Source organism: Sander lucioperca, chromosome 24, assembly GCF_008315115.2.
Source record: "Sander lucioperca isolate FBNREF2018 chromosome 24, SLUC_FBN_1.2, whole genome shotgun sequence".
NCBI lineage: Eukaryota > Metazoa > Chordata > Actinopteri > Perciformes > Percidae > Sander > Sander lucioperca.
The window spans coordinates 12,050,415-12,077,397 of record NC_050196.1 but is presented as its reverse complement, the minus strand read 5'-3'; the positions used below and the strand labels follow the sequence as shown (position 1 = coordinate 12,077,397).

Here is a 26,983-nt window from a genome sequence, read left to right as displayed (position 1 = left end):
CAGGATTCAGAGCATCATATATTTATGTGGAATGAGGCCCACATCAATTATTCTCCTCTAAGCACACATAAAATCACTGCCTGTTTGTGTGTGTACATACAGTAAGCATGTCCATATGCAAACGTGTGCGTGACCGGATAACGTCGCTGTGTTAGGTGACATTTAAGTGTGTTATTTTGCGCATTGTGCCCATTAATCAATGTCATGGCTATCATCACTTTTTTGTCTTCATCCACTCCGTCATCTTCATTAAGATAGCTGCAATAATAACAGCTTTGAAAATTCTATAACATCTATATTTCATGTTTTTGCTGTAATTTGACAGTAAAGCCCTTGAATATTCCTTCACATTTGCAAGTGTTTGAAAACATGAACTGCGTCACAAACGGCTTTTGAAAGTAGCCCTTTAATATAGCGTTGAAATCATTAGTATACCTTAGGACTCTAGCGCTAGCCCTTAGTGACTGTTGCTACACCTGTCAAGCTTTCCATTCTCAAATTGCACATATTACAATAACAGTGGCAGATTTACCACTCACAATTCATAGTTATTTGAAACAACGGGTTCTTGTCTCCTGCTAAGAATCTTTTTAAAAAGATTAAATATGCACTTGCACTACATGTCCCCGGTAAAAAGTCAGAATCCAGCATAACATATTTCACTTTTAAAGCTACAAGAAAAAAGGCTTTTAGGAACAGGACCAGTGTTTCTGCCTAACGTAAAGCTATGTTGGATAAGGGGTTTAAGGTTGCTTCAAAGTCTAATTAGCTAATGCTCCTTGGCCTTAGAAGTAACGCTCATTTAGGTTACTACTGTGGGTAGTAAGCTAGTAAGCCAGACATCCTAACATTTGCAGACAAAAGACATGGTTTAATCCCTTCCTTACAGTTTTGCTCTTGTGTTTTTGGTTTCAGAATGGGCAAAAGAAACTTTAAAAAGAACTAACCCTGATCAGATCAAAACTGCCAGTGTTACAGCACATTCATTCACTGCAACTCCCCTGCCATGAGGGTGACAAAAGAGACAAAAAAGGAGACAGCAGACCTCCTACTCCTCAGCACTCACCCAGCCACCATCCCAGTCTCTATTGTTTTAATGTTATCATCCACTCAACTTTTATATTCATCCCATCTCCTCTTCTCTCTCCCTCTCCTCTGCCTCACACATGGTGTTCCTCCCACTCGTGAATTTTGTTTGGTGTAGCAGTTACAGCCAGTACTGTTCTACACCCACGCGCGAGTGAACCTCAGCCTACTCTCGCATCTGCTACTGCGAAGATACTCTGCTCCCATTTAGGCTGTCGGAGCTGCCATTAAGGATGCATTAAAAGAAGTGAATGGGATATTTTAAGACCTGTGACAGTCTGTTCCCATATTCACACAGTAATGAAATGTATGTTTAGCGTGTGTTGAGTTTGTTCACTGCTCTCAGACTGTTAACCACAAGCCAAATACAGGAGGATCATCTAATGTGATAGAAAAGCCATAGTTTGCAGATTTATATATGCTTAACTACCTACCAGCTTTATATTAAAATGAGCTGATCATTTGATTTTATATAAAGTTCTTGATAAGTTAGTTTATCAACATAAAATGTTTTTTTGTAACTTAGTATTTGTTTAAGTTACAGATCAAGCAAACTTGGGTTAGGGTTAGCTAGTTAGTTGTAAATTTGATGTAATTAGGTTCTGGACTGTAACAAAACAAGACAAGATATTTGAAGATGTTGGCTTCACCATTTAGACTATATATACTAAATTAATTCATTAGATATTGGATAAATGAATGGGTTGTAATATATCAAGGTGTTTTTTTGTTTTTTTGCATAGATGAAGGCGGACTTAAGAGGTAAAAACTTGCTAACACTTGCAAAAATGTACAAGATAACATTACAGGTACCACTTAATTTGTACCTAATTTTTCAATTAAGGTGCAAGGGTATAGTAAAAATAACAGATATGGGGTAAAATGATAAAGTAGGACTATAATATATTAAGTGGGTCTTGTTAAGGCCCCTCCAAAGTATTGGACACATTTAATGTTTGGACTTGTGACGGTGCAGTATGGAAAATGAAGGCATCACAAGTTACTACAATTCATCCTGAGGGGGAACATAAATGTGTGCGCCAAATGTCATAGCAATCTATGCAATATTTGCCGAGACATTTTACAAATGTCAACCTCATGGCGGCGCTAAAGGAAAAGAATTGAGGGATCACTGCAATTTAAGCCTGCAATTTAATGTTAAATGTTACTTATTTCTTGTGTGACAAATGCCTCACCACTGCAACAGTATTTTTGGTGAACTGTGGGCTGTGCATTTGTAAGTGCATAAAAGAGTAAATAACAACACAATTCCCAAATACTGTAGACCCATATATTTGCTTAGGTTACAAACTGGGTCTTCTGGTTGCTGACTGCCTTTGGATGCCAATTACATCAGTCAGTAGTTATAGATAATATCATTTGATGAACAACCCAGCCCTTTAAAATAACATCTTTGGATTTTATTGCAATCTAACTTACAGTCGCCACAGAACCTAATGAGATTGTGTGTTTTTTCAGAGTGACTCTCCATCCAACCGTGCACACGAGGGTGCAGTTGATTGGACCCACGCTCGCCACAAGTAGCTTTGGCTGAAACCCACGGATTGGAAATTACAGTGTAATGGCACCCAGTTCTCCTCCAATAGAAAAAATTGGAAAATAACTAGGAAAAGTGGGAGTAACAAGCCATAGATTCAATCCATAAAGAGACATATGGGCGATCGGAGAGAAATCATGAATCACACTTATATTCAAGCATAAGAACGCACATATAGGCTACTGTTTATGTTCCAGGTCATGGAAAAGGAATGACAGAAAAGCTCTGTCAAAGCAGATCGTGGTGACGAGTATTATTTTCCTGATTTAGAAAGAATCACAGGCACTGCTACATGCATTTAGAAAGCTACTATTTCTGCAGTAATGCTGAATCCCTCAGAATCATCATATGAATTATGTAGGTGGATGAGATGTGGAGAATAGATGAATCAAAATACTCAAAAAAATTTGTATCACCATCCTAAATATTGTGTCACATCGTCACGAAATAGAGTTACAGTATTGTGCGTGTGTGAGAGAGTTGGTCTCTGCTGGCGCTAGTGATGGGGATACTTGTTACCATGGCAATAAATCCAACCCATGCTGTCGGGGTTGTCATGGAAACAAACAAAAACACAAGGTGTCCCGTGTGCTCCTATGAATAATATAAGTTAGATGTTTTTACTGTCGACAATTTCATGTTTTCAAACCATTGAACCAAATGTACTATTGTAGGTACATTTGATGTACAGTGATCCTTAATACTACCTAAAAATGTAGTTTCTAAACCAAAAGATTTAAACGCACTGCTTTGATCTTTGTCTCCCCATTCCTCAGGTGCCTACCCTCGACTGTCTCTGAGCTTCAAGCTAAAGAGGAACATCGGCTACTTCATCCTGCAGACGTACATGCCATCGATCCTGATTACCATCCTCTCCTGGGTCTCCTTCTGGATAAATTATGACGCGTCAGCAGCCAGAGTGGCTCTAGGTAAGAAGCAGTGGCTGTTAAGGAGCAGGTATTTGGATTTATAGATGAGATCGGAGACCAGAGTGATACACAACCTCCCTCCCTAACTTCTAAACCTGTGCTGGTATTAGTGGGAGCTTTAGGGAATGGCTTGGAAATTGGTGGGCCAAATGGACATTTTGAAGAACACATCTATTATGTGTAGAAAAAAAGACATCCCTGTCATCTTTGGACATAGGCATCCATTTTACTTTAAAGTGTGTAAATACTGTAGCTGTAACGCTGGAACAAGCATGTAAACATTTTGTCCATTGTGCCTTTCCATGTGACAAAAGCAGGAATACACAACCTTGACTCTGAGAAAACTGGGTCATTCCTTGTGCCTGTTGTTGCCGTGGTCACTGAGAGGCTACCAGGAGTTTAAAATACATCACATCTCTAATGAGCATAATTTCACTATTGAGGAGGGCATGTGTGGGTACAAAGGCCCACGCACTGTCAGGCTCCTGTGAGCAGTAAACAAGGCAGAGGTGGAAGCAGCAGGTCTCTGGGTTGTAATCATTGAGATTTCTCACAGGAGGTTGCAACACAATTTTGTCTTTGTTGAATATTGAAACACGTAGTTCTAGATGACATGAGGAACTAGGAAGGGAAGCTATGTAATATGAAGCTTGTCAAGACAATAGATAATTTGCAATTTAGAAAATACTTTCCACAGCAGTCATAATTACACCATGGGAAATTGGCAATTGACCATTCACTAAATGCCTCCCCTGAACAGCAATGGTCCAATCACAGCTTAGCAACAGTAACTAGGATAACACCACCTACTGTTTGGAGGTTTGAATCTTTTTTTAGCCTTTCCAAAACCGAAAAAACACAGGAACAAAAGTCTAAAGAATGCAGTTTATCGTTTATCTGCTCTAATGTAAGCCTACTACCTACACAAAGCCAAGGATACAGTCTGTGTCTGTGTTTGTCTACCTCTGTCTGAAATAAAAGACCCATTGTTTAAACAATTTGAGTTCCCGGTTCAATTTCAGCCAGGGACCTACCTTTGTCATAGCCCGCTCTCTCTCTCTCTCCAATTATTTCCTGTGCGCCTCTTCACCATCCACTATACAATAAATGCAAAAAAATGATCTAAAGAAATAATTTTTTTTGCTATGCTAAATCTGCCACTATCTAGTTGTCTCTCCACTCACAGGCATTTAAGCAGTTTTAGAAGACAATGCAAAGATAAAATCAAGGCTGGTCATGCCCAGATCCCTTTGAGAATGTGACCGTCAAAGCAAAAGCGGCTCACCAATTAACTGGAATACAAACCAGGCAAATTAGGTATCTGCTCAAGGGGACTTAAAAGGCCCAGATTCACTGTGTGGCCCAGCAGCAAATCCTAACCTTATTCTGGCTATGCCAATTGATTGCTGCTTTGGCCCTTAAATCATCTTTATATAGGTAGATAATGGAACAGTTATCTATTTTTGAGCAACAAAAGCTTTTTAGCTTAGCTTTTTGGAAATCATGCTTTGATCCATTACCTGTCTTCCACAGACACATACAGCTCGACAGAGACTGGAATCTGGAGAGCGTGTACTTTTATCTGTTTTATATCCACCGTTATTTGCCTGCTTAAACTGGTTGTTTTTATAAGGCATGCAATATCCATCCTTAGAGTGTAGGTCTGCTTTTATGTTTGTGCATGTGTGTGTGTTAGTAAGGGGAATGTGTACGTGTAATGTCTTGCTATAGCTACAATATCCGGTGTGTGCTACCTCAGCTGAGAGGCAACCGGAGGTCCATTCACTTTTCCTGATGGATCATTACAAGCTTTCAGCAGGTGCCTTGATGGTGGAAGGTGTGTGTGTGTGTGTGTGTGTGTGTGTGTGTATGCCTGTGTGCGTCGGCTCCTCTTGTGTGTGCAAACCTGCCAGTAAGAGCAACGTAATGATCAAGGAGAAATCAATTCAAGGAGGCAGCAGGCAAACAATTGAATTGTTTGAAGGAGAATCTCATTTTCCTGAGCAATTTCAAAGGATTGCAAAGTTACAAATGACCTGCTCGCACCCTAATCTGGTTGCAACCCATTTCCCACAGTCATGCCCTTCACTCACAATCATATTATATATAACAGTCAAGGTGTGGGCATTATCTGTAATTGGTGTAGGAGCACTTTTAGTGTAATGGTAGACACAAGCTGAGTTCACTGTATGTTGTTCCAGTGCGTTAAAACCTTTTTTTTCTAAACCGCAGACTCTCAAAATGACAAGTCTTGAAACATTGCGCATGCTAACTAGATAGTTGACAATTTGTGCTGTCTGCAAGTGATGAATGGAAGTGTTTAATTGACGTTGCTGTGATTTAACGCCCATGCCTCTGTTCTCGCAGTCAACATCCATTGCCTTTCACGCGCTTTATTGCATCCTACATGATACCTTTTCTGTTTTTATAGTGTTGCTAATGGCCTATTGGCTTGTGATTAGAGGATATTTGATTGCTGTGTTCCTTTGTTTCAGCTGTTAGTTGAAAAGAGACTCTGGGACATATAACAAGAGAAAAAGGCGGGGATGGAAAGATGGAAACCACCAGTAAATGATGGGGAGATCTGGGTGGGGGGGGGGATAAATGAAGAGTGGCAGAGGGAGAGATTGAGGGAGAGGGAGAGATAGCAGCGAACAATGGGACGAGACAGAGAGAGGGGATGAGAGAGACAGAAAAAGAGTGAGAGAGACCATATAAAACTATATTTCTCCCTTAGGAGTGTAACAGCGTGATGAAAAAGGAGAGAGGCCCATGGGCGCATGGCCCCTTGATTAAATTGTCCGAACAGGGAGGGAGGGAGCAAAAGAGAGGGAGGAATGGAGGGAGGGAGCAAAGGACAGAGAGTAATGGCGCAGCTGAGAGAACACCTATAAAGAACAAGGCTGTCGTTAAGCAAAAAAAACCTAGAGATTGCACCATCCAATATGGACGGAGACACGAAGCATGTGCATGTTCGGGCGAGCTTGTTTATACGTATCCGCTTCTCACACCGTCCGTGAGTTGACACACAGACACACACACACGCACGCGCACACACACACACACACACACACACACACACACACAGTTAGCCTTGTAATGTGCCAATAAATCACACTAAGGGCTAGATTGACCTAAGCTATCCTGCTCCCTCCTCCCAACCCCTCCCGACTGTCCCTTGTCTCTTCACTGTACTTTATGACACACACTCGTACACACACATACTTACACACACAAAAGCCTTGTTCACGTGTGTTATACGAGCGGCCCGGCTACTGATAGGCTCCATTTATTTCCAGCATGGGTAGATAAAGTAGTAGAGATAGTATCTGCCACATATCTATAATGAGATAAGATATAGCGGTATTGCATTGCAGGAGGTCAGGGTTTGCATGAATATGAGTGAGACGTGTTTATTTGCTATGACTTGTGATATGTAAGATGGTACTGTAAGATACATCGGGTTTTCATGGTAGCATAAGTGCAGAAACACGTCGCAAGTCACACATAATCACAATGGAAATTAGCTACAAAGTGTAAATCATTTTTTGTATTTGGGGTTGTGTTTTCTGTTGTTGCAGTTGGGTCAAATCGTATTGTGATAATGGCAATATTCTGACTTGTTGTTGTAATTGCTTGTTAATTTGGCAACTGTTTAGATGTGCACTTTGTTGTACTATTTTATACAGAATCTCACTCTGAGTTACTGTTGATTACAAGCTAAAGAACTGAGAGATCTTTTTTTTTTTTAAATAGTTTTTACTGAATATTTAAAGGCAAACTGTTAATGTTGATGACATAAAATAATTAACACTTATTTTGTTGCAATTGTATGTTTTTTAAATTATTGATACAATATTGTTCTAGAGCTGCAAAGATTAATCAATTAATCATTTAGTTGTCAACTATTAAATTAATCACCAACTATTTTGATAATCGATTAATCGGCTTGAGTCATTTTTTTATTGAAAAAAAAAATGCTTGTTAAATGTGAATATTTTCTAGTTTCTTCTCTCCTCTGTGACAGTAAACTGAATATCTTTGAGTTGTGGACAAACCAAGACATTTGAGGACGTCATCTTGGGCTTTTGGGAAACACTGATCGACATTTTTCACCAAACCAAACAACTAATCGATTAATCGAGAAAATAATCAATATAATGAAAATAATTGTTAGTTGCAGCCCTAAATTGTTTAGTATGTTGCCATACCATCAAGAATATCATTATCGCAGAAATACCCTGACTATCGTGATATATTGCCCACACCTAGTTGCATTACGTTTCTGTATTTGGTTGTGTTTCCTGTATGTAATTGTGTTTAGTCTTTTGCATGCGTATTCATAGGTTACAGTGCATTGAGCTCTCAGGGCCACTGTAGAAATGTATCAAACCTCAGCCAATTAAATTTCCCCTCATCTATTTGTCTGTCATTTTATACGAGTCTCACTTAGTGTCTCTTTCTGTCATTCTGAAACATACAAGGTGCAAAGGTGCCTTTACTGGGATACAGCAAAGAAGCGCGTCACTCTGTATCCGTTGTGGTTAAGGTTACAAAGAGCTAGGGGCTAGATACATGCAGCACTATTCTAATGAGTTTTTTCTGCCCCATGACTAAGGGGCAGTTGGAGGTTTCAAGGTAGACCTTTAAAATTTCAATGAAGCAGAGGTTATGCACTCACCTACCAGTAGTGTTGGGCAAGTTACTTCCAAAATGTAATACATTATAGATTACTAGTTACTGTCATTTGAGAGTAATTAGTTATATTACAATATTACTGTCTCTGAATTGTAATGCGTTACACTACTTTTGCATTACTTTTGAGTTACTTTCACCAAAATAACAGGGGAAATTTGATTTGGCAGCTAGCTTGTGAATTTCACCACCGGATCAATAAAGTCTCCTCTTTATCCACTTTAATACATCATAGATTATTCATATTTTGTATAATCAATATAAATATGCAAAGTAACTAAAGCTATGAAAAATAGATAAGTAAAACGTATAACAGGCAAGTAGGAGAAAATGAAAATATTCAATTAAAAGTATGACATTGTTGTAAAATGTTTGTTTATAGCACTTGAATAAGAAATTCATGTTGTTTAGTTTAAAACACTCTAAAGGAAATGTTCAATTATAGTGTGATTAAAATCACTATTTACATTATTTACAGTACTTGATTTACAGCTGATTTGTGAAAAGGTAGCCTACACAACCTTATTTAACAGTAATTTAGTTTTACTGCGAACCGTCACAGGAAGTGCTTTTATTTTGAAGTAGGCTACACGGACGTTGTCTGTTGTGTAGCCTACTCTTACTAGCTTACTGAGATGCAACATGTCCGTCAGGCTCCAGTTGTTCACTTTCTTGTTTGTAAAACTGCAACATATTGAACGCTTGTCTTTTACTGTGACCATTTACTAATGGTCACAGTAAAAGACAAGCGTTTTTGGTCGTCATTCGAAGCCATTCCACTACAGGCAGAGTTACTCTCCACGTCTGATAAAATGCAATGATATTTACGTGTAGCAAGCCTCAACATTAATTCCCGACATGTTTATATCTGTCAGCCGCTGACGTACCGTCACCTGTTGGGACATACATGCTGTCCGTACCGTCACCTGTTGGGACATACATGCTGTCCGTACCGTCACCTGTTGGGACATACATGCTGTCCGTACCGTCTCTGGTTCTGGCTCTGACCACGGGAACAGAAACAGGACAGCTCGCTTCAACGCAGTGTAATAACTCCTGATAATGTCCATATCGCAAATGTATCTGTCTCTGCAGTCATCTCAAACATCGAATACAGCGACAGGAAAATAATACGGCTTTTTTTTTCCTGTGAAAAAATGTGCGGTGTTGGTGAATTCTTTAAAAAAAACAATGCACCACTAAATGTTGCGTTAAAATGCATTGTAACTCGCGTTACTGAGATTGTTACGAGTATAATATTTCCGAAATTTAATTAGTAATGCGTTATATTACTGCGTTACAGCAAAAAGGAATACATTACTGTAATTGCGTTACTTTTGTAACGCGTTACTCCCAACACTGCCTACCAGTGCCTGTGTGTTCATGCAAGTAAAATAAGATCAAACATAAAAGTGATCAGGAAGTGCTCAAGCAAAAATACTGTGCATGTAGTATTTTCTTTTCCCGCCCTCACTGTTTCTTTGACACTTCAGCAAGGCAATCTCAGAGCAACATAGGTTTTTTTCCCCACTGGGTCCATTCTGCTCTGAACTAGCAGAGGAAATGGAACGCACGTTTTCTATAAAAAATATCCTTGTTTCTATAGTAACACCTAAGACATCTGTTGGAGTTTTTCCTTCAACGTGACCTTAAGGTTACTGACGAGATCGAAGCATCTGCTTAGAAAATGTGTGTGTGTGTGTGTGTGTGTGTGGTGGGGTAAAACAGGTTTGGACTAATTAAGCGTCAAATTTACCATCACAGATTGATTGCCAAGATTGGTATTAAGAAAGCCTTGGAGAAAAAAATAACACATTTTATCCTCTAAATGATGCTGTATGATTTGAACAGGTAGAATTTACTGCGATTTTCTCGATTAGTTGTTTGCACAATAAAGTGTCCGAAAATGGTGAAAAATGTTGGTCAGAGTTTTTCTAAAGCCCAAGATGACGTCCTCAAATGTCTTGTTCTGTCCACAACTCAAAGATATTCAGTTTACTGTCACAGAGGAGTGACGGAACTAGAAAATATTCACATTTAAGATGCTGGAATCAGATAATTTTGCTATTTTTTCCCTTAAAAATAATACTCAACCGATTAATCGATTATCAAAATAGTTGCCGATTAATTGAGTAGTTCACAACTACTCAATTAATCGACTATTTGCAGCTCTCATACTTATATTGATGCTTTATATTACTGATATTGATGACTGATAGTTGTTATCCGAAATAAACCTCTCATTAACTACCTTTTGGCTCATGACAGTTTCTGCTCCTGTGGTTATTTAATGCTCTTTTGGTCATAATGACACCTAAAACGATTAAAAAGACCATGTTTTTCTTTTTCCTTATGTCAGGGATCACCACGGTGCTGACAATGACCACTATCAACACCCACTTGAGAGAGACGCTGCCCAAGATCCCCTACGTCAAGGCCATCGACATGTACCTGATGGGCTGCTTCGTCATGGTCTTCCTGGCCCTGCTGGAGTACGCCTTCGTCAACTACATCTTCTTTGGGAGGGGTCCCCAGATGCAGAAGAAGCTAGCGGAGAAGGCAGAGAAAGCCAACAATGAGAGGGCAGCCAAGTACGACGCAGCAAGGGTGAGTTGGGATTTGACGATTGTGACATTTGTGACATGATTTCTGGACTCAAATGATCAGTTGATAAATGGATTGAATTAAAGTATCAATCAATAAATAATGGTACTGCATATGTATGAATATTTGGTTATATCCACAGAAAATGCCGCAGGACAACACTGTAAAAAGGACCGTCTGAGTGGACTCTTAAATTCCTTATTTTTTCTTCCTCCTAACAGGACATGAATGATAAAATAGCCTTGACACCACAGTTATTCTAAATTTAACTTGTTTTTTCAGCTCTCCATCGCAGAAGCAGCAAAAGGAAAATGTTCAGCATAATTGACCTGTATTACATTATCATATTATTCACAGGCATCTGTATCACTGTATCTGGAGGCTTCAGTAGGCAAAATATGTTGAGTTTAAAAAAATTAAATCAGGTATTTGTTCCCCACATGTGGCTGAATATTTTCATCTCCTCAGGAGGCAGGTAGTAGGACCGCATCCCTAAAGCGGTCCAATCAGGTTAAAGGTCTTCGCCACTCACGCTCGGTGAGTTGCTTGTTCAGTGAGACTCTTCAATATCCTTGAGTCAACTCTGCCATTGCCATCAGCTGACATGGATGTCTTTTTAATTTTCTTTTGCCGTAATGCAAAATATTTCCCCATCCATGGAATGAGTCAAGCGACAACAGACATCTTCATGACATTGCCATATTCTCAGGAGTATTTATTTTGACTTTGACTTCTTCATTGCAGTTGTTTCTGCATTGAAATGATGCTCGTGCTCGATTGCATTGTCAAATCGGTGTTTCAGATATGAACCTGTTTCTCCTTTCAGAGGTTATCCTGAATGCATGCTGTCTGTATATCTTTTCTCATTGAAATCATCATTAAAAGCCACGTCTCACATAGCTTTCATAGAGTGACACTGTGCATGTCAGAATGTGGTAAATCAGTTGATAGTTAATGCAGAGGTCCCCCATTTTTTCTGCATTAGTACGATTCTTTTTTAATTGGACATTTTCAAAAGGTTTAATCAATTCTGAAAATATTAAATCAAACTGAGAATAATAATAGTAACTTATAGCCCACTGCCTTCAAATCAAGTGCATACAAAGTCATTGGAAGTCAGTGAACACACCTTAAAAGGCCTTAGTTAGATCCTTTCTGACCTGTACAAACACTGACTTTAGAAGAAAAGGGGAAATGTGGGACTTCCACAGTTGCTACATTTGCATGAATGATTGCCACTGTCTATTATTGTTGATTTTGTGGTGCACACATCATAGGCATGGAGTATGATGTGTGTCCTATGTGATTGATTAAATTGTTGAAAGTGATGGTGTGGATTTATATCGCTTCAGTCCGGGAAAAAGAAAATCTTCATGAGCTTCAGAGGGGAGGTCCACAGGTTATAGCAGGAGGCATGACACCCAAGGAAACGAAAATATTTCTCTGATCATTTATCAATGGAAACGTTCCTCTTGTTCTTCAAGTCATACAGAACAGCTGACATTGTAGTGGCTGCCATTAATTGATAAAAATGCCATCAAGGAACAGAGGCGCTTGAGACCCAAGCTGTGCCTGAAACTGCTCCTTCATCCACTCAATTACTTTTCCATACGCAAGAAAAACTCAAAAAGGTTTCTTGCGATGCACTTAATGATGATAAGTTTAATTCAAATTTTATTTATAGTGTCAAATCATAACCAAAGTTATCTCAGGACACTTTACAGATAGAGTAGGTCTAGACCACACTATAATTTACAGATAACCAACAATTCCCAAAAGAGCATGCATTTGGTGCCCAAAATCACAATTTACTATTTTAACACTTTAACTTACACACCTGTCAGGTCTGGAGCAAAGGCAAAGCACTGCAATTAGAATGTTTTAGAAAATATGTCCCAATGTTCTAAGGAGACATCCATGGACGGATTATGAGACAATAGGCCCCTGGCACAGTCATGTAAAAGAACCCCCACCTCTCGTAGGGACAAAGCACCCAGACTGAAAGTATAAAGAGATGCAAAACAACATGTTTTGTGTCTCTTTATAGTCATTTAGCATCCCTTTGGAGTCATTTTATGTGTCTTTGTAGATGTTTTCTGTATCTATATAACTGGTTGCCAGTTTTTGTGGTCAGGAGTCTCTGGGCCCCTGGGCCTGTGCCCGTTCAGTAATTGTTCCATGATGACATCAACATTTCATGGTCTTGAATGCATTGTGCACTGAGGGAGAGTGCTTTAACACTTCAGGTAGAGTCCTATCTAGCTGTTCCAGTTATTTGCACATAATGTCGCTAATTAGTTTTCCCATTTCTTTATCCATTCAGGCGGAACCGCACGGCCACGGAAACATCCTGCTAACCACCCTGGAGATCCATAACGAGGTGGCGGGAGGCGAGATCACCACTAGCTTGGCGGACATTAGGAACTCTCAGTCCATGGTGCAGTTGGACAGCACGGCTTCGTCGCACATCCAGTACCGCAAGCAGAGCGGCGGGATCGGCCCACGCTCCACCAGCAAGCACTCCCTGGACCGGGCCGCTCAGCTGAAACGCAGCCGTCTGCGGAGGCGGTCCTCGCAGCTCAAAATCAAAATCCCCGACCTGACGGATGTGAATGCCATCGACCGCTGGTCACGGATCATATTCCCTTCTGTTTTCTCACTGTTCAACCTCGTCTACTGGCTCTACTATGTCTGATTGGACTGTTTTGTTGAGATGTTTGTTGTTGCTTGTTTGATTTTTTTTCTTCATTTTGTTTCTTTTTCTTCCTTTTTTCCTGTTGCTTTTATACATGATCGAATCTATCGAATTAAAGACTGCAACACTTCAAGACAAAAAAATAACAGACTGAGAAAGGACCAAGTTCTTGTCAAAATTGTTTTTATATTTGCAGTCTTTGAATCCTTAGTACCAAGGTCTTTTTATTTTCAAAAGTATGTACTGTAATTGGGACTTGTGACAGTCATTTCCCAACATTTGCCCTTTCAGTAATGTGTAAATAGAGAGATACAAAGCCAGCAATTGAATAAATAATACAGAATTAGCAAAAAACAAACACAATAGCAGTTAACGCAATGATTTTTCTAATAAAAAAACAACTTTATACTACACAGGTGGTCAGATAAATGCAGGCAATTCCTAAAAGTCCATTAAACAAACTAATGTATGTTTGACTGGTACCATATGCACTATTAATGCATGGAATGATCAACCATAGTGAAGAAATTACTCCTTTTTTGCCTTGGATTATGTCAAAACTTTACAGAAGACTCTGTTGATGAGTATTTGTTTATAGCGTTAATAATATACAGAATACTTGCTATTAACCATGTCATTTGTTGATCTGGTAAAACTTTACCCAAAAATAATAATTTAAAGTTGAGGATTTTATCCTCTGTTCAGGATGATTGTGACTCAGGTTCTGAATATTTTGCTATTTGACATCTTTTTCTCGACAAAGAAAAGTGTCATTGATCCTTTTTGGTAACTTGATAAGGAAAAGAAAGCACAAATATACGAATAAAACTGCCATTTTTTCACTTCTACCTTCTGGTAACAGCGCTTCAAGTGATAGCATGACAGAATTGCACTCAAATTTATCAAACTTCTTCTAAAAAATGGTCTTACTTTCATTTAAAATAACTGCCAAGGGCCTTTTGGGCGACACGGTTACTTAACCCATGAAATATTATGATATTTTTGTACTCTGTGTCTTCAGGTATTCCTTTGACTTTCCTAATCTGTCTTTTTTTTTTGCTCAACACTAACTGTGTTATGGTAAGGAATGAAATCATTTTTTTGTATATAAGTACATATGTGTGTATATACATAAATGTATATATATATATATACTGTGTGTACAACCCAAAATGGAATTGATCTGAGCATTTTGTGATTGTCATACTGGCTATTAAATGTCAGAATATTTAGTGCAAAAAAGACACAAAAAAGACAAGGATTAAACAAATTAACCAACAGGTCAGTTTCAAGCATCAGTTTAGTTTTTTGTGGGGCACTCTGAATATCTTCTCAAACATCCGTCCATGTTCAAGACCACACTAGACACTGTATGTATATTCATCCTGCATTTTAGAGTTACTGTATGCCCCGCCATACAGCAGCAGATGCAAATGGATTTCATTGATTCCGCAGACGGACCACAATAACCGGTCTGTCGACTAATAAGCACATGCTAGCGCTGAATGTAATGACTGTATGCATTCTTCAGGGAGAGGATAATGAGCCATGGTCATCATTTCTCCATCAGAATGTAACACGCCCATTCTTACAAGTGACGAAGAAAGAGAGGGAAGAAATAGTGTTTTAAGAGTGTGTGCGTGTGTGTGTGTGTGTGTGTGTGTGTGTGTGTGTGTGTGTGTGTGTGTATGTGAGAGATGGGAAATGGATAAGGAGAGCTTAAGATAGGAAGGGCGTGGGTAGACCATTTATTTTCTGTGCTGCTTGCTCGACTATGGGCAAATGTCAACGTATAATAGTTTTGTGGATAAAAATAGCTCTCCTGTCCCACTCTTTTGATGAACTGTGTGCCATTCCACCTAAGGTCGCAGAGCAATCAAACAGTTACAACTCATGGACGATGATGTAAATCTGTCATTGATACATTACATACATACATCGTTTGTGCATGTACGAGAATACATGTAGAGTAAAAAAAAAAATGCTACTTGACAACATTGGGATCAATTTAACTAAAAAAATGTTAAGTTTTATGTGTACAGATTGATTGATATATGACTAAGAACTGAATGTATTGTACTTGGATTGTTCCTGCATAAATGCAATTTTCTTTCTGGAAACAGGATTGACCTCAACTCTGATTAATTAGGGCTCTCATTGATTCCACATTCAAGTGACCCCAAGTTTCTTGCTGGTTTCTTGACCTGTTTTCTACTGTGTAGACGGGGCACAGTGCACATATGACCTGGGTCCAAGAAATAATATATATAATAAGACAAAACATCCTGCTAAAGGTGTGTTCAGAAAGATTTCCAAGTGAGTTTTCACCTTGTGTCATTCGTACAAATTTGTGTTAATTCGCCCCAAACAGCCAATGTTCCAACTGTACGTTAGCTGTAAGCTAGCTAGCAATGGACACACTGAAACTTCTGTCTGGTATATCCCTCTAGTCTCTGTATGTTTATAAAACAGATTCATAAAGCCATAGAATCCGTGCAGTTTTTTCAGAAGTTGAAACATTTTTGATCTGTATGGATACGTTTTTGTGTCAAATTGTGTCTTTCTGTAGACTATGTATGCAACCGCACCGCCACTAAAACTTGTTTGGCGTTCTGTCTGAACACAGAGTAAGAGAGGATGTCTTGACAGAGCTTTGTTTCCTGATCTCATGCATCCATGGTTGTTAAGGCACGGAACCAGTTTGTCCAAAGATGATCAAGCTGCTTTGTGTTGGTTGAAGGAGGAAATTTGTACGAATAAGACAGATTTCTGGAACACTGAAGCTAGAAAATGTTTTACTTCCTTGCTTACTGTTTCACTTTGATTAAAACGATTGCTTACGGGTCAGGATTTTGCAGTTGGTCATTTGTGCATTATTTTAATTACCAAACTACAGTATATAGTGCAGTTGAAAAGTGAGATGCGGTAACTCTCGATACTCGTTTATCATGCATGCAACTACAATTCATAACTTGGACTTAAAAAAAAAAAAAGATATTTTGCAAACTCACTCATGAGATCTGCTCATTTTAGAAATGAAAATATGCCATGTGAGCCTACAATAAAAAAAAAGTAACAAAAATAAGGAGTCAAAGACTTCAGGTGTTGTATGGCCTTGGTCCCATAATGGAATGTGAAATGTTCTGTGCTGCCACAAATTGTATTTAGGCTTAGATTTATACTGTATATCTCTGTATGTTTCTCTTCCTTTTTCAATAGATTATCATGTTAAACCATCAAATAAATGATATACATTGTACCTGTGTATTTGGTATTGCGAGCATGCATGACACTCCGTATGAATCTCCATATACTGTACATGTAGAGCAAGCTAATGCAATAAACAACCATTTCGAACATACAATACAATTTTAATAAAATGTTGCCTGTACATATCCCCAAACTTGTTGGGAATGTATTCTCTTCAACTATTCAGGTGCCCTTGAGCAAGGCACTCAATCCCTGTCTGTTTCAGTGCAGCTACAGCGACAGTTGAAGACTCCCAGTTGGACATCTTTTGTGTATGAAGTGAACTTTATGAATGTGTGCCAGAGTGTTGTTAAATAAGAGTACAGTAGTTCCCCAGATAAATAAAGATTGACAAAAAGAGACACTCTGCAGTTGGAGGTTATTATTCGGCGCCGTAACTTGTCCATTTTTTGCACCCTACTCAAGGTTCATGACGATTTCTTTAGCCTAGTCAGTACAAGTGTTAAAAAAGTAGAACATCTGAGAAAGTTTTTATCTTAGATTAAGATTTTTTTCCAGTTAATATCAAGTGTTCAAGTCTTTACAATATCAGCTTGTACCTAAGATGTCTTAGCAGTGACCAATCAGATTATTTCTGTCTCTAGAGCAGTTGAGAAAGGGAAGTGAAAAAGAAGTGTTTGGCATCTGTTTGTCCCGTTTATTACCCATTTAGAGAATTTGCATCATAGTGTGGGGTGATCATATTGGAAGAATAGTAATGTTGTCTATAATCATAAATACAGATATGGACTCAATTCTTTTGTGGTGATGAGATGGTTACATTAACTAAAACAAATCAATTTAATGTTAGTCTATGTAATAATGTTGCACAGTTTGTGGGTTTGTATAAACATTTTCCAGACCGTCCTCACCCAGAAAACAACCATATATGTTGATTGTGCGGGCAGCTAATAAGAACTCATTTTTAGTTGTTAAGCAGCAAACAACAAACGGTAAGGAAACCCCTTTTTCTAAACAGTAGATGAGAGGAAGCTACACCAGAACTCCGCAACTATAGAGTGTAATGTGTATTTACAAACAGGGTTTCCTGCTTTAAAGCTAATGATTATAATTAGGCCATTAGAAGGAGGTCAGAGCCACTGAAGGGACCCACACAGAACTGTGTCTACACACACAAAACTATTTTTGATTTTATCAACACACAACAGCACAGTAACACAGAATATGCGTGGGAAAAAAAAACATGTTTTCAGCTACTTAAAGGTTGGGGCCCGATAATTCTTACAGGATGCTCAGCAAAGCAAAGATTACATGCCCATAATGCTAGACTAGCCAAGGATGCTGATACAGTACCATAGACTGTTTAAAATATGGACGTAGTCTCCGTGACATCACCCATAGGTTTCTGAAAAGCTATGGGTGCAATAAAAATGTGACAATACAGCAATACTGTCATTTTACTATTCATTCTCTTTACTTATATTTATTGTTTGTTTATCTGTGTCTTGTACTTTTCCCCCTACCCATTGCTGCTGCAACAATGTGACTTTCCCCATTGTGGGATTAATAAAAGATTTAGAATCTTGAATCTTGAAAAATTGGGAAGCTCCTGGTGGCTCCGTCCGTCACCATCTTGGCAGTGCCTGATGTCAGCTAATCTAAAAAATGGGCAATGAGGCGCAGCATGGATGGAGCTGAAGCGGGATGAATGAAGCCTACAGTCTACGCTTGCCTCCTGTGATGGCAGCCCACCTGTCACTCAAAGTGGAACACCCTTAATTATGCAGAACTTTAAGCCTGAATATAATTTGAACCGGTAAGTTATACAAAAAATCCCCCCATTGACAGTTGCCATGAAGGGTGAACTTAGCTATAGATATAAAAACTGTTTTTGTAACAGGCTGTTAACATGTTTAATCCTGTTGTAAATTTGGCCATTTTAACATGGGGGTCTACGGGGATTGACTCCCTTTTTGAGCTAGCCTCAAGTGGCCACTCGATGAACTGCAGTTGTTGGCACTTGCGCATTAGCTTCATTTTTCAGCACCAGAGGTTGCCGCTTGTACAGTACACTAAACCTGGGTTAACTAGTAACTGTAAAAAAATACATGACAATTAATTAACTGTATAGACCAGCTGGTAATAGGTAATCCAAGCAATGCAATTCATTACGGATGAGTCCGTCTTAAATAATGTAGTCTCTATGGGACCACTCGCAAAGGTAACTGTGAGCAATTGTGGTGGGTTTTACTCAAACAGTGGGTGACAACAGTGAGACAGTTAAACATGTTTGGAATGTCTTAACAAATTCAACACCTACTGAAGAGGGTAATTTAAGCAGAGGCAGGGAATCAAACAATAAACATTTTGTCGGTTTTGGAAAAAGAATGCTGAATGAGGAAACGACCTAATGGAATTTCCTTTGGAGCGTGATCACCTGCCCTACATCCCAGGTAGAGAAAATATATATAGGCCATATTACACTATTTACACTTTATTGACTTAAAGGTCCAGTGTGTAACGTGTTTAGTTGTTCATTATCAAAATCTGTGTTCCCGTTCACAAACTTATCCTTTTTTATGAATATTTACCACCACCATCAATTCCAAGTATTCCTATTGGTTTGAAATTTTACATTTGCATTTGCATGAACTGGGGTAGACACGAGAGAGTTGATTGCGATATATGATCTCAACGCTAGATGGGAGAATTTCCCACACATTGGACCTTTAAGAAAATGCTGAGCTTGGCTTTCTATCCCCCCCTCTCCACAGTACATGAGTCCATTGGGGTACGCGTGATGGATTTTTAATCCCCTTCCTTTATAATGTATAGGGGTTCTAACCCCAAGCTATATTGCACAGTTTATCATTAAATTAATCAATAAAGAAAATCATCGTTCAGCAGTTTGAGGGGGGCTTGTGAGTGGTGCTGTTATTGATAACAAGGCACATATTTTGTCTCTAGGACAGGCTCAACTCCACAAAGAGAAGCAACTTATACTATTTTGGCAGTTTGAATATGCTATAATGATGCTTGGCCATTCACGAGGGCTAAATGGGAACATAATATTTAATTATTGGATAATCAGGCTAGTTGAAGGGTTAGATTACGTTGATGGCTAAGATGTTGTAGGTAAAAAAAACGGGACAAGCTTCTATGTGTTGTCCAGTCAATATGTTTGTTTATCCAGCCGTAACTGCCTGCCTAACTTCCTACTTACAGTAGCAACAGTTCTTGCCTCTGTGCCGTCACATTCAAAGAAGCCAAAGCACAGATTTGCAACTTATGCTGTCAAACTGTTTCTAGCACATCAGGTCCCCAGATCATTTCTGTTCTCAGTTTTGAGAGGAAAAAAAAAATACAAACATACTCCTACTCTTCAACTTTGTCAGGTTCCTTTGCTGTGCTGAAAACAACCTCACCACCAGTCCTTATTTTAGAACATCCAAACAGATAAATAATGAATAAATAAAAGATTTAAGTTCATATTAAAGCTTACCGTCCTGCCTGTTTCTCGGGAGGTCAATGAGAGGCTGAGATATTGATAGATGACCTCGGTCAAACAAGATGCCAAGTCACTAATAAAAAGCACTCCAGGGGGCCATAAAGCCAAAGTCAAAAGGTTATCGGGAAAAAAAACAAAAAAAACATTATTTTTTACAAGCAGCTTCCTCTCTTTGCCTTGCTATCACTCATATTGATCTTATTGACTCTGTCTGGATCCTTATCCTTACGCTTTTAAAAGGAACAAGCTGTTCACACACACGGAAAAGAAAAAAATATGGCAAGTGATAAGTATGGATAAAGGCCGTAGCCTCTACGCTTGACATCATTATCATGCAGTGCAAAGGATCTAGATCTGTATAATTGCTCAAAGAGTAAAGCTCAGAGATCAAGGGTGATAAATATTTTCAAAACTATACACAACAAGTCAAAATCATATGACCAACAAATCATAGTTCTTCGTTCACAGGCAATAAGCCTCAAAAGACTTAATGGGAGTGGTGGTGGTGGCGGAGGCATTGTTAGGCATGACCTTAAGCAGAGTGGAGCTCTATGTGATGCTCTGAAGCACTGTGGTAAATGACTTATTGTTTTCATAAAAGAGCATTTAAAAGAATGTTAAAAATCAAAAAAAGTATTATTTCTTGTTAATAATTAGATATAGATTAGATACAACTTATGTCTCCAATTGGGAAATGGGGTCGCAACAGCAGCAAGCAATATGAAAACAATAAAAATGCACAAAGGACATGCAGGACAGAAATATGATAATTATCTGAAATATTCTTTGGACAAGCAATATAAATAGGTTAAACAAGACCAAGTGCCTACAGCTTGCTAGCAGCTCTGTGAGCCTAAATGCTAAATGCCAACATTAGCCTGCTCACAAGGAACGTGCTAACATGCTGGTGTTTAGTAGGTATAATGTTAACCATCTTAAGCCCTATTCCCACGGGACTAGTATAAACTGGGGACCTCGAGTAAATTGTGATAATAAAGAGGTTGTCTGTTTTCTTTAATCCCGTGCAAACCCACCATGTCAGTAATTCATCAAATAAAGATTCCACCGCAAATTACCGACCATATTTCGACAAACATAGAGGTTGTGTGAGAATAATAGTACCGTGCAAATCAGCGTCTCTGTGATTTGGGGTCGTAATTGCTGCGTTGCCAATTTTATTTAATTTAAGTTTTGACAGAGCGTTGATATATCAGTGGGATAATGTTATGAACACTATGTGCAGCTGAGGCTGATGGGTATTTCAGTACTTGGTCATAAACCAAAGTATTGAATACATTGACATTTAAGTGACGCTGGCTAAAAAGTCAGGGGGTCAACACAATTATTACAATTTGTCCTGGGGTGAAAATGAATGTCTGAACCAAATTTCATGACAACCCATCCAATATTTGTTGAGACATTTCACTCTGAACCAAAAATGTTAACCTGCTAGTGGTGCTAGATATCAACTAAATAGATATTTGTTCATTTAAAGCAAGACTATGATTAAGTTGGTATTTTGAGTAAGTTGGCATTTTATTGCTTAGCCATACTACATCTTGTATAAACAGTAGCTTATGGTGGCTAAATTGAGCTAATTGCAGCACACTTTAGATAGAGAGCTTAAGTCATGATGTCATGGGGCTAGCCTATGTTTCAATAGCTACTTTAACTCAATACACTACAGCACTTTGTGAACATTTAAAAAAAATACAGCTTCCACAACAATTTACTAGTGTGGTAGCGCGGGTACTTGCTTCATTGCTACCTCTCTTCTAAAATAATTTCCCCATCTTTTAGTCTGTAATCTTTGCTGTCTAAAACCTCTACACTATTCGGTCCTCTTCGTCCATAATCGCAAGCTTCCTAGCTGACTGCGACCTCCGACTCGCCCATGGATTTGCCTCATCTGTTGAGCTGTGACATTTAGCCTGTGATGGTCTACGCCTCATGAAAAATGTTTAATGGCCGCTCTTTATGACCTGTAGCTTATGGTGTCTAATGTTAGCAAACTTTTTGCTGTGTGGCTAAAGTCTGTTTCTTAAAAGTCTCAAAAGTCACATAGTCACACTTATACAAAAGTTATGTTAAACTTCAGCAAAAGTTTAAACTATATACAAGAATCTGTTTTATAACCCTAAAAGACTAGTTGCATTAATGGAAACATTAACCTACTTCACAACATCAACTTCTTCTCTCTGTCTATTTAAATGAGAATTTAATATGCTTGCCCACATCGTGCAGTGATGAGAGCTCGCCATGTTGTAGCACTCAGTACATCAATTGCTGCGACATAAAGACATTTAAACTTTTAGCATAGCGGTGCTATACTGTACTCCAAACAAGCCCTCAACAGTCGCATAGCAACAACTTCCAGAGCCTGGGCTTACAGTAGATGTTTTTAGTGCTGCTTGTTAAAAATGAGGCACCCTGTAGACACTGGGGCCAAGTCGTTCTGATGGGAATATGAATCAGCTTAGCAATACATTTGTCCCGTGTTTTGTTGTGTTTTTGTCGGAAGTGCTAAGTGGACAGATCAAGGTGTGTTCTCAACTCTGATGACTGACCCAAATAACCACCTTCAAGCCCCGAAAACTCCCGAGGTGGTGAAGATTCAGCCCTTGTTTCTTGTTGAGAAACTCACTGAATGAATTCTTTCTGATGTCTTCTTTCTTTCCTCCCTCCCTGCCTGCCAACTGACATACTTTCTTTTAATTCATCAGCAGCATGGCGAGCAATGGAGGGGGCGTGGGAGAGAGTAGGAGGGAGAATGGGAGGATGGAGAGAGAAAGAAAGTGTGTTTCAGCATCAAAAGACTGTCTCGGAGACTAGGGGGAATACATTGACTCTTCTATGTGCTTTTTGATGATGCCTTTCTGTTTTATGAACTCAATGATACACAACAGCAGCAGCGTATTAGCCTACTTCTCTCTTTACTGTTCTCACCCTCATCTTGCATGCTCCCTTTCCGTCATCAACACTCATTATTCCCTCTCTTGCATGCACCTTCTTTCTGGTCTGTCATATAAACCTGTCTTTTATTTTGTAAGACACACTTCATTGCATCAGCTGGCAAGCAAGGACGTACTGTACAAGACAACAATTTGATGGCTCATCCTTCCTACAATGAAACCCTTAAGTCCCTAGACAATAAACTTTCCTTGAAGAGGCAACTACATATCCCTGAATCATTAAACATTTAAAAGGGCTATTCCCCAAGTGTCCGATGCTACAGAGAATATTATTATTATCTTATTATGTATGACCCAGAAACAACTCACTCATATCTTGAGTCACATCTGCTCATTGCAATAATTTAAAAAAAACAGGCTCTTTGGAAAAAGATTAAAGAGAATATTGACCACTGTTTTGCTTTGTCAAACTGGAGAGGAAGGTTTTATAGTCTAGCTTTACATTTGTAGCAATAACAAAAACTAATGTTATCCAACTAAAAATAAAGGAGTCTCTGTATGTATGTATATATGTATGTATGTACAGTATGTATGTCTGTCCTTTTCTAGACCACAGCTCATCCGATTGACTTCCTTGCTGAAGACCCAAGGAAGTGCAGTGTTAAGTGTGAGCTCTTGAGATCTTGATTAACTTTTACACCCCTGAACGGCATGCTGGGTACGGCTCGCTCTCCGTCACTGGCTACAGTACATTGAAGAACAGCTGTATTGCTCAGGACCCAAGGAAGCACAGTGTCGAGTGTTAAGTTGTTTGAATGAGCGGTTCGGGAGAAAGCTGCAAGCAGCCATACTGCAGGCCAAGCAATCGGTCGTTCCGAAGTGACAACGGCATTGCACTAGTGTTTAATTGAACCTGATTGCATATCTGCATCTGTAGTTGTTCAGCTGTCTTCCTCTCTTTGGAGAATACAGTAGTGGCAGGCTATTTGAATTACTAGACAACATCATCAGATGCAAATTAAATTCGTAAATTAGCACATTGTAATTGACAGGAGGCTAGACACTTATCGCATAGATACCATCTGAATGCCTTTTTTTTTTATTATTAAGATTATTTTTTGGGGGCTTTCCCCTTTATTTATACAGTGATAGTGGGTAGACATGAAAGGGGGAGACACATGGGGGATGACACGCAGCAAAGGGCAGCAGGTCGGATTCGAACCCGCGCCGCTGCAGGACTCAGCCAACATGGGGCGAACTCTCTTACTGGGTGAGCTAGAGACTGCCCCCTGAAAGCCATTTTTAAATGTCAGTGGGCCCAATAGGATCATCGTCTTTGTATTTTGGTTTGCATTATCAACTTTTATCTGTACACTACAAACATAGCTCAAAGTACTCACAATTGTATTTAACCACAGCTGATGACATACTGGTACTTGGTACTTGGCGTCATTTTCAGATGGCAGTTGTTTAGAGTAAAAAAGCTCAGAAAACCCACTGTACACTACCTGCCCAGCACCAGATGGCTATCAGAGAAAGTTAACTACTAGCTTGAGCATTTAGCAGTTAAGGATACAGATATCTTTCTCAGGAGATGTTGGACACCAAACAGACTAAATGGAATATTGGACATACATTGTCCAGTGGAAAGAAGCACAACTACAAAATGAATGCTAATGTTGCTCTCCATGTCTACTCAACATTTAGGTAAGCTACTGTTTGCTAACACTTTAGCCATATCCACTTTACAGTATAAATAAAAAAAATTAACAACAGTGACTGAACTGGCATAAAATTGAGGATTCAAATGCAGATGCGTGAAACAGGGGTTGGGTCAAAAACACTTTTAACTTGGTCAAAACACAACTGTTAGGCAGTCAGATACACTGAGGCACATAGATTTGTCTCAAAATAAAATGTCACACATATACATAGATAGAATGAGCAGAGGCAACACAGACAATCTGGCCAAAGTATGATTGTTGGGCTGGAGGTTAATATATACTTGGGCTGATGAGTAATGAGGAGCAGGTGTGTAGAAATGTGACTGGTCAGGTGATGGTTTAGGCGGAAAACACACTGAGGACAACTAGTGGGCAGGTGAGGAATAGCAGGTTCCTCTGCAGGTTTTTAAATTGACTAAATTAAACCCCAATGTATACTGCATGATGAGTTTGGAAAATTCAGTTTGGGTATAAAAACACTTGATCTCTTTGATTCAGACAGCTTCATTCATTCCAAATATCCAAGTCTAACTGAAGTTCTCCAACATTAAATGTAATTAGTGCACTTTACCACTGTTTCCTGAGTTTTACTTGCACTCAGTCATTATACAAACTTCGAACTTCTACGAAAATGACCATCTTAAAAAAGATGCCAGATGCGGTGGAATAATTCAAATCTCAGTATATCATGGCCAAAATAATGTATATAATATATAATAATAATACAGATTTCATGAATTATTTTGGATGACATTACTAAACTTTTTTCTCTCGGTTTTTAGACTAAATACAACATGATATCACTTGTTACACAGCCACGTTTTGGTTGTGAGTGCACATTCCCATTTTCTGTGTTCAGACATTATCAGCCTGTCCCCCCACCCCTTCCCCACAGGAGCTCTTTTATTCCCTAGGCTCATTGTAATCAGTACAAAGTGAGCTGTGGCTGCCAGGGATAGCGGGAGTACCTTTGTTTTAAATGTCGCCATATATCTCCAAAAAGGTTAACAAGTCTGTTTTATCATTCTGGTTGCAGGATTCTAATCAAATGTATTTAAGTCACACAGTAAGTGTCAACATGCTCTTCTATAGAGATCAATATGGGATCAAAAGGAGAAAAAAAAAACATTTAAGTTAAAAAATAAGAAAATTGTATTTTATAGGTTAGGGTTAGGTTTGGTTTTTCTGACAAATTGAATGCACATTTTTGACTCAGAACAATGAATTTGATCACATTTAAACACAATGTTAATCATCACACCGAAATGCATGAGAATATTTGAATTTCACAAGAACGATTGGAAATTAAAATTATTTAAAAAGGAGAAGTGACAATTAAGGTGTTTTCACAGCAAGATGAGATTAAAAAAAATATAGCATCTCAAAACCTAGTATTTTCTGCCCTCTGCAGGATGATTTAAGTACATACAGTATACATGCTTACTCTGTATGCTGCATCCCCCCCACCCTATCACAGATTCACACACCCACACATTCATCTGCAGACACAGAGAGGCGTGTACGTGTGATTAATGCTCTCCGTTTTCACATTTCTTGCTAATTAGCAGCTGCTTGTATCTCATACTGACGGTTATTTAAAAGACATTTTATTTAGCCTGTGTCGATAAAGCCATAGACATCATAATTACACGTTAAATTACTCCATGTTTGTAGTTTGTGCTGTGCAGGGTCCAATTTCATGGACAGAGTTTATGCTTATTTACACTTTTCAATTACTGCTCTGTTCTCATATACAGCCAGTGTGGGCTGGATGAATCCAAATCGTTGCAGCTTATTCAGTATCCTTTTAAATGTTGATATATTTTGTTACAGATGTTTGGATTTGGTATATTATGATAAAACAAGTGCAAGCACTTATAAATAATGCATGCAAAGTCTTCATTTTAGCGAGATATCAAAGTCTTGTTATAGGCTTTTAAAGTGAATTAATTCAATACATTTCAAAGTCAGAAAACTTTGAAGCCTTTATTACGTGACGCCTTAAAAAGAAAAAAATCTTGTATGTGTTATGGTCTAATCAGAGAGAAGTGCACCAAAACAG

The 26,983-nt window shown here is 38.8% G+C and overlaps 1 protein-coding gene and 1 long non-coding RNA gene across 6 annotated transcripts in view; one reads left to right on the top strand and one right to left on the bottom strand.

Moving 5' to 3' along the window:
* LOC118494505 overlaps positions 1–10,816 on the bottom strand; it is a 31,103-nt gene extending 20,287 nt beyond the window's left edge. The window contains exon 1 of the long non-coding RNA XR_004896666.1: positions 10,720–10,816. This is a non-coding gene — a long non-coding RNA (uncharacterized LOC118494505). The remainder of the gene's footprint in view (positions 1–10,719) is intronic.
* The window catches only part of LOC116044433 (gamma-aminobutyric acid receptor subunit beta-3-like), a 63,612-nt gene extending 46,786 nt beyond the window's left edge, over positions 1–16,826 (top strand). For 3 of the 5 annotated variants that reach the window (XM_035998797.1, XM_031291585.2, XM_031291587.2), the window contains 4 exons: positions 3,421–3,573; positions 10,628–10,875; positions 11,341–11,409; positions 13,196–16,826. In XM_035998797.1, coding sequence (XP_035854690.1) covers positions 3,421–3,573; positions 10,628–10,875; positions 11,341–11,409; positions 13,196–13,567 — 842 coding nt within the window. In that variant the 3' untranslated portion in view covers positions 13,568–16,826. The remainder of the gene's footprint in view (positions 1–3,420; positions 3,574–10,627; positions 10,876–11,340; positions 11,410–13,195) is intronic. The other 2 variants (XM_031291586.2, XM_031291589.2) reach the window with 1 other exon arrangement.
* Positions 16,827–26,983: the final 10,157 nt, after the last annotated feature.